The sequence below is a fragment of the Festucalex cinctus genome, chromosome 16 (assembly GCF_051991245.1).
Source record: "Festucalex cinctus isolate MCC-2025b chromosome 16, RoL_Fcin_1.0, whole genome shotgun sequence".
NCBI lineage: Eukaryota > Metazoa > Chordata > Actinopteri > Syngnathiformes > Syngnathidae > Festucalex > Festucalex cinctus.
In genome coordinates, this window is record NC_135426.1 from 18763039 (window position 1) to 18771443 (window position 8405).

The 8405-nt window shown below is 42.9% G+C and overlaps 1 protein-coding gene across 3 annotated transcripts; it reads right to left on the bottom strand.

Annotated features, from left to right (window-relative positions):
- Positions 1–759: 759 nt before the first annotated feature.
- LOC144003739 (uncharacterized) lies at positions 760–7939 on the bottom strand. 3 transcript variants are annotated; one of them, XM_077500268.1, is made up of 20 exons: positions 7666–7939; positions 7456–7506; positions 6693–6882; positions 6582–6620; positions 6443–6499; positions 6301–6354; positions 5942–6001; positions 5797–5862; positions 5237–5299; positions 5084–5144; positions 4815–4864; positions 4672–4734; positions 4529–4606; positions 4412–4465; positions 3450–3470; positions 3259–3333; positions 3152–3191; positions 3035–3080; positions 1567–1981; positions 760–1351 (listed from the first exon to the last, which is right to left on the bottom strand). In XM_077500268.1, the coding sequence occupies exons 3-20, from the start codon at positions 6879–6881 to the stop codon at positions 863–865; spliced, it is 1920 nt and encodes a 639-aa protein (XP_077356394.1). In that variant the 5' UTR covers position 6882; positions 7456–7506; positions 7666–7939; the 3' UTR covers positions 760–862. The 3 variants fall into 3 exon arrangements, with proteins under 3 accessions (XP_077356394.1, XP_077356395.1, XP_077356396.1); XM_077500269.1 differs by having other exon boundaries at positions 7620–7744; XM_077500270.1 differs by lacking the exon at positions 7666–7939 and having other exon boundaries at positions 4815–4856; positions 5085–5144; positions 7456–7613.
- Between the last annotated feature and the right edge of the window lie 466 nt (positions 7940–8405).

Genomic DNA, 8405 nt, shown 5'->3' on the forward strand with positions numbered 1-8405 from the left:
ATTGATGATGTTTCAGTTTGCCATCTATAGGGGCTTTTCCACCGCTGGAACTTTTGGAGAACTTGTCAGTTTACCTTGGTAAAATTCAGTTTGCTCGTTTTTCCAGGGTAATTAAATTCCCGAGGGGATATCCAAGTACTATCTGAGGAGCAGGGTCTATCTGAGCCAGGTTTGAGAGGGCGGGCTGTACTGAGCAAGGGTGATTGGTTTGTCAAATTTGGGTGTGTGTTTTTATACCAGCATGGCTCATTAAAATCATTTGAATTAATGACCAAGAACTCAAAGACACCGTGGAAACACAATTTATAAATTCCCTGCTGAACTTTTACAACCAACAATTCCCTTTACCCAGAACTCGAAGATCCTTGGGCTTGTTGGTGGAAAAGCAGCTAATATTTGAACTGGACTAATCCCTCTAAATTGTGGGCCAGTCTTTAGGGGTAAAATGTAGGAAAAAAATAAAAATAAAAATCACACAGCCTTTTTTCCTTTTAAAGTGAACAGGTAACTATGAAATTGGCTTTAGCTGTCACTCCGAAACCGACAAAAGGGGAAGTATGCCAACTTTACATTTAGCAAACCTGTAGCTGATCACACTAACGCCTAATTCTAAGCTATGTTTCGGTTATGTGTTTAATTAAGACTAAGTCATTGACAATACGGAGACTGGCTTTGGACCACTAAAAAACAAAAACAAAAAACGGCTTGCGAACTGAGAACTGAGACTTGATAATGCAGACTTGATAATGGCGACTGATCATAAGTGCAACAGTTTTATTGAAAGAAACTAACAATCAATGATTTGGTTAAAAAGACGAAGACTGCGAATTGTACAAATCTTGGCAGCTGTAGGCAGGTTCCTTCATTCCTCCAGCTCAACAAGTTTCTTCAGCTCCGACTTCAAGGTGAGGCCATCATCCTCGTCCTCGTCATCCTCCTCCTCCACCTGGATGCCGTCCATGGTCGCCTGCAGCTCTTCCTTGATGCGGTTGAGCTCCAGCAGCCCGTCCTGCAGATCCTTGCAAACCTCTCGGATTTTGGCGGCGAACTCCGTCTTGGCGCCCTTCCGTAGCTCCACCGAGTCCTTGGCCAAGAAGAAGATGTCCAGCGCCAGGAAGAGTCCGGACATGACCCCGGTGGTGACGCTCATGACCTGGGCGGCTTTGGCGGCGCCGCCCGCCACGCTGAGAACCTGAACGGTGTTGATCAGGCTCTCCGTGTTGATGACCAAAGCCTTGCCGGCCCGGCCGCCCTCCTTCATGACATGTTTGACGTTTTGGTTCAGATGCTTCTGGGAGATGTTCTGAGCGTACTGCTCAAAGTTCCTCTCCTCCAGAGTTTCCATCCCTTCCTGGGGGGAAATGAAAGCAAAAAGCGTTGACCTACCCAGAATATTTCAGTCTACTCCATATCCATCAACTTTGGCCTACTAGTAAGACAGCTACATGTTGCTAGCGTTTACTGGTGAGGGCAAAAACTACTAGAAGATGGGCCTCAAGCTGGATATCAAGGGTCAAAGTGCAATTTTGCATTTGGAAAGCAATGCAGTGCAGGACCTTGGCTCACCTGTAAGAACTGCAGACAATCCTTGATGTCGTTTATCTCCTCCTGGTAGTCTTGAATCATCTTCTCCACCTTCTTGCGGTCCGTCTTGGAATGCACCGTGTCGGTGATATTGGCCGAGGCGGAGGTGAGGCCGCCCGCCGTGGCCACGCCGATGCCCACGGCCGTGACGATGAGCGACGTCCCGGCCGTGAACGGGGCCAGGATGAGTCCGGTGATGGTGGTGACGGAGCCGGCCACGCCCGCCACGCCGCCGCCCACGCTGGCCGAGACCGTCTTCTTGTGGAAGTTGTCGGCGGCGTCGGCCAGCGCAAGCAGCTCCAGGATGCGCTGCTGGAGCGAGGCGCCGCGCCGGTTGAACAGGCGCACGAACAGACGCGCCGCCATGAACACGCGGTCCGCCGCTTCTTCCACCACCCTGATGCCCAAATAGTCATCGTCAATGTTGCTTTCTACCACCCGTGCGACAAAGTCATTTTCATGATGGCCCTGGTTCTCAAACTGGGGGAGTCTGCAGAATCTCTGTACCTTAGCTATGGGTCTACCAAAAGCTCCAATATGACGGTTAAGTCCTCAAAAAAAAAATGTTTTTCTAATTTCATTTTTCATTCATTTCTGTTAACTACAATATCTCTGGAAGAATGTCAGACAAAAAGTGCGTTTTTATTATATTTTATATATTATATTTTTATCTCATACCTTTGATTAACTCATTAGCTCCCAAAAACGTATAAATACGTCATATTTTAAATGTTTTAATTGTCCCAAAGACGTATTTATACGTTTTTTATTGTTTTGTTTTTATGCCAGAGCATAGAGAAGGCTTTGATGCAGTCTCTCGACTGCAGAAAATGGTTGAGTGGCAGCAGAGTATAAGAGATCAACCAGGCCATGTTAAAACAAGCTGATTTCCCCCACAGTTCGAAGCAGCATTGTGAAAACCGATGAAACGTAGCTATGTTCTATTGCTAATTGCTGCACAGCCGAAACAGATAGGAACATACTTTTTTTTTTTTCCCTGATAAAAGAAGAGACTCTAATCTCTCTTTTGGTAGGTTCCATATTTTTATAGCAATAGAACATTAATATTTCGCGGGCCTTGAAAAATCAGTCAAAATCCAGGAAAACACCTTAAAGTAAAAATGGTTGGGAGTGAATGAGTTAAGGACTTAAAAAGCTTTAATTATTATTTTTTCCCTTTTTAATTATTTTGATTATTTTAAACTTCCTTACGCTAAATGTTTTAAAGTTTGCTGAATAATGTTTTAATATTGTCATTGTATGTTCCCTTAGTAAATTTTGTAACCTACTTTTATTTATTCGTCTTCCTCTGAATGTTAACTACTAACACTTTCTTCCCTCATTAAACTTTTGACTACAATATTGCAACATTAGAATCGTTTCCACAAGAAAAGTTCTGTTTAGAAAGCAAAAAGGAGGCCATCATGCTGCCCCCATAAAGTCAACTTACTCTTCAGACTGTTGGTTGTGGGTATTCTCGTTCCACTCGCTCCATCCTGAGTAGAGTACACAAAAGAATGAGTGAGTTCCGCCACAGGCTCGTTTGCCACCAATCGTGCGTCCGTACCGTCGACTGTTCTCCACCACGCCAGGAGTCCACCTTCATCCTGGAAAAGAAGCGTTTCCCTTTTGACATCCCGCTCGTCCACGCATTCGATGAAAACGTGAAAATACCTCCAGCGGGTCCAAGGCGCTGGCGTCATCCAGCGCGGGCATGTCGACCATCTCCAGCGTTCGGACCTCCACCTCCTACCAGCCGGGCAGGATATCGACGCACAGCGATGACAAACAAATTGACAACATGACGGGAATTTCCAGTTTGAATTGATCGTTGAAAGTTTGGCCTTGTTTACGTCGAGCACTACCTGAGCGCGGGCATCTGTGTCCTGTGGAGTCCAACACAAAGTAAATTAGAAGGCGTGCGTGAGATGAAAAAGGGATACTTGACTTATTGAGCCATTTTCAGCATACTAAAAACTTAAGATTTTGTCCAGAATTAATTTGATAACTCATTATTTTTCATGTACAATTATTACCTTAAAAAAAAATCCACTTGCCATTGACTGAAGATATCACCTGTGCTGAGGAAATAGCTAATAACCAATCACGGCTCACAGGTTTTCTGGGTTGGGTCAGCAAACTGAGCCATGATTGGTTGCTACAAATTTTCTCAGCACAGGTGATGTCATCGTCATTTGACAGCAGGTGGCAATTTTTTTTTTAAATGTATTGTTTCTGAAAAATAATTAAGTTATCACATTAACTCATTCACTCGCAGCCATTTTCACTGAAGCAACCCCCTTCGCTCTCAACTGTTTTGCTGGATTTTAAATGATTTTGCAAGGCCCACAGAATATTGTGTCCTACTGCTATAAAAAACTACCAAAATAAAGATTATAGTCTCTTCTTTCATCAAGAAAAAAGTATATTCGTATCTGTTTCCGTTTTGCAACAATTTGTATTAGAATATAGCTAAGTTTTATAATTATTTACAAACCTGTTAAACACTGGGAAAAAAGACTTGTTGTAACATGGCCCTGGCCGATCTTTAATACTCTGCTGCCACCTGCTGACCATTTTTTATAACTACTTTTGCTTCAAGCCACCTCTTCATTCCAGAAGCTGCATCAAAGCCTTCTGTATGCTCTTGCATAAAAGAAAAGAAAAGAAAAAGAAAAAAAAAAAAAACACATTTTGGGGAGTGAAGGAGTAAACATTTTACCGGTACATGTTTTTGGGTTTGAATTAGTTAACTATAGACAAAATGTCTTGGCTCAATGAGTCAAGTATCCCTTTAATAAGAGCGAGCCATGCGGTTGACTCGTACCTTGGCTCCAGTGCCAAAAAGCGCAGCGGGAAGAATTCTTTTAAGTCTGAAGGTCTGCGAGACAACAAATTGGTTACAAGCAATTCCAAAGTGTCGTTTGAGAGATGCCAATCAAACCTTCTTTCTTTTCTTTGGTTTCTCAATGGCTGGGCTGCTCAGCTCAGCGCCGCTGGGATCGTCGATGTACCAAACAGACTGAGGCAAGATTCGTTGAATGAAACCTTTGCCCATTGATGCTCCAAAGCGCGGCGGCATCTTACGCTTCTCTCCACGGCGGTGGCGTCGGCGTCTGAACTCTCGGAGCTGGGAAACGATGCCCCGTCCTGGGGGAACAAAAACAAACATTTATCACATGACAATGGCAGCACGTTGCAGCTAAAAGGTGAAAAATGAATACATTTACCTGCTTCACAGATGCCGCAGAGTCCGTCTCATCATGTGCCGTCTCCATTGCCAAAAAACAAAACAAAACAAAACGCATAAGCATCACATCATCCACGTTTGCCCCATTTGGTAGAAAAAGACACAGCTGAATTGATTACATACTACAGAGTGACAAACTTTTACATGTGTGCACTACTAATGAAGAAAATAGGAAGGTGGGTGCTTTCGGAGGAATGACTCAAACTAAGTTTAAAAAAAAAAAAAACAACAACACCAAACAAATGTCTACCAGGGTGTCGGGCAGGTTGTCGTTGTCCATCTGGCTTTCATGGCTCGATGCAGCGTCAAGCTGGAGAGGAAAATCAACAGTGTGTCATTCATACAGAAGCAAAACAAAAGTGCGGCCCTCCAAGTTGTGCGACTATCAATACGACGATTTACTTTTGACTGCCGGGATTTGAACGGGTTGACCTTCTGCATGACACTCACAAGCATTCCAGGATTCTAAATAATCAAGACAACACAAATGCACAAATAAAGCTAAGCAATAGAAACTGAAAATTGGGCACCAGAGATCATTTAAGTAATCAATTAATAGCATTTAACAATAACAAAAATACCAATAATAAAATTCAATCTTTTTTTTTTTTTTTTAATAAAACAGGATATTTGTGACCAAATATGAATTTATTATGATTCAGTTCCTGGCTTGACTCCAGAACATCCACCCAGAAACAAACAAAAAAGTAAAAACTATAAAAAATGTTGACTAATGTTTTCCAAAGTAAAAGCAGATGTTTTCAAATGTCACTTTGAAAGAACACAAAAAAGGTTATCAGACTGCTTTCATGGAGGGTGGCAAAAATTTGAAGATATCAAAATTTGGAGAACATGGACCATTTTGAGTTCTACAAAGTCTCTAAACCGCTACCTACTTTCTAATAACATAGTTGTGGATTAATTGTTGCACCTTTAGTTGGAAGTGCCACTTGGATGTGTACCTGTTTTCCATCCTGTTCAGTCTCTTGGGTTTCTGCAGACTCATCCTGAGGCTCCTTTTTAGCCGACTGCAGGGGAGACCATGCTTAGCACCTTCGGCAACACTTGGGTTCATTTGGACGGAATTGTGCTTGGGCGAGGTCGCACCTGTGCTGAGGACTTGAATGGGTTGACTTTATGAATCATTCCTTTCAGCATTCCCGGATTCTGTCGGATAGGAGGTCACTGATTCAAGGCAAACATTTGTAGTTGACCACAAGAGGGCAGCGTAGTTTCATTCCCTTTGTGCTTCTGCTTTAGTAATGGTGACTCATTCAACTACTCCCAAATCACAAGAGCAACATGACAAGATTTTCCAGAAACAAATGGACAGTCTGACAATTGCTGACTGGTTCAAATTGTGACTTTAACTTAAGTGCAGGAGGATTTTAGAGCAGTATAAAGTGTTTGTAAAAATAAATTCCACAAAGATGGCGGCCACTTGTCACATTGCTACTTCTTCTGACCTGTGTCGAGTCTGTTCCCGGCTCGGGTGAGTCAGCAGTGACTGTAGAAGGAGTCTGTAGGGAGAGGCGGGGATGACACAAAGAAAATGTGAGCCAGGACTGAAAGCAGCGCTGCACCTCAAAAGCGCATGTTTTGTCTTACCTGCGACGAAGTCTTGAAGGGGTTGACTTTCTGCATAACACCCATCACCCGTGTCCTCTGCAAACACATGTGATCAATGTGTGACTTTTGTTGGCATTATTCAGCTTCACCTGATGAAGCAGCACACATGCGTGCACACCTTGGACTTGGGGAGATTTGTGGCTTTGTGGCTGTTTCCCTGCAAGACAGTCAGTCCAGTGAAAAGACAGTACATTGTCAACATGCCAGTGTTTATGTGTCAACACTTAACCTGCTGTTCTCCATCCTGAGTATCAAGACTGTGTGTGATGGTCTCTGCCTGCTCCTGCGGTTGAATGGCTGCACCTGCCGGGACGCTACCCAAATCACTCTCGTCCATCCCGGCCTGTTTGCTGGACCTTGGCGGGAGTGGCGGGTTCGTGGCCGCAGCTGAGCTCTTTTCTTTCCTAAACATGTACATGCTGAAACATATTCAGTACTTATATGGTCAAACCAGATTGATTTCTCAGTCTTATTGAAATGCTCAACAGGAGATTCACGTATCATGTTGAATGAAACCGCAAACCATGTAATTGAAAACAACTGGCATTGTTCAACAGGAGATTCAATAAAAATGTTTCAATGACATTTCCAACTTGTTTTAGAGGTCAGTCTACCTCCTCAAGGCAGAAAAGTCACTGACACATGAGGTGTTTTTACACAATGTGATACTTGGAACTCTTGGGGAAGAAAATAAAGTTAACTAGGCGGAAGCTATAAACACGGGTTTGTTGAACACTCCAGGTTAGGTGAGGATAGCCGGACTGATAGAAAACACCATCTTAACAAATGTTAAGTTAACATTTACTCTCTATTTATCTTTGAGTGTGCTGGGCCTTGAACCTGGGGGATTAAAACTCGTCAAACGTGTGTGGCTGGCAAGTTCACCCGAGTGGAACAAACGAAAGTGAAGGCCAAAATAAGGTCAAAGTCAAACTAAAGTGAAAGGCAAACTAAAGTAAGAGACACAAAAGTGAAAGACAAGCGGTGCTTACCTTCCGAGCCACAAACGTAAAGGGAAGCACCGAAACGCTTCTTCTCCTCACCTACGGAAGAGAAGAGACGACAAACTGGTTGGGCAAAATCTGAGCGACGAGTTTCCCAGTTTGTTAGGTCACAGTGTCGAATTTCGAACAAACAACGAGGACGAAATGCACACCAGCTGCCACCAGAGGGGAGAAAAGTCTGTGCTCAATGGCGCGCACCTGCGTCGTCACCTGGCTGGGATGGGATGACCCGACCTGCATTTCCTGCTGATTGGCGCGGGTTCGCTCCTCCGTCTGGGAGACTCCATGTGGCTTACATGAAGTAAGCTTGTGTGTCAGTCAGTGGTTTAAAAAAAACAACAACTTTGGATTTCCAGAAAAACTATCCAGTAAATTCGAACAAGCTGGAGTAGTGCTGAAACAGCCAGTCTGCCACTTCACAGCACCTCACCACTCAAAAGAAAAAAGTTCGACATCCATGAGATACCAGTTTGTGCTACTAGCTGGTTTGAAATGTGGATTCAATTCAAAACAAATACTACGGGAGGGGGGCCTCCAAAACCAAATTTAACTCGGGCCGTCATAAAGGGTCCAGTTGCACCAGTTGAGTGGAAATTCTGCCATCTAGTGGTAAAATATTTAATTGTTCTTCTACCTGTCAATATTCGACAGTGGCAAAGTCAAACAGAATACATTATTTATGGTTAGCAAATGACCTTGGATCATTTCCAAACAGTGGTTAAGCGCATAAACCACCAAATACATATCCAAAACATTTTCAAGTTAGCTTCATATATAAAAAAAAAAATTAAAAAAATAAAAATTAAAAAATAAATGAAAAGAAAACATTGTGCGAGATGTTTCCAAGAAGGCACATAGAAATATTCCATTAAAGGACATAAAAAAAAATATATATAATAAATATATATATTCTTATATATATAAGAATTTGGACTCAA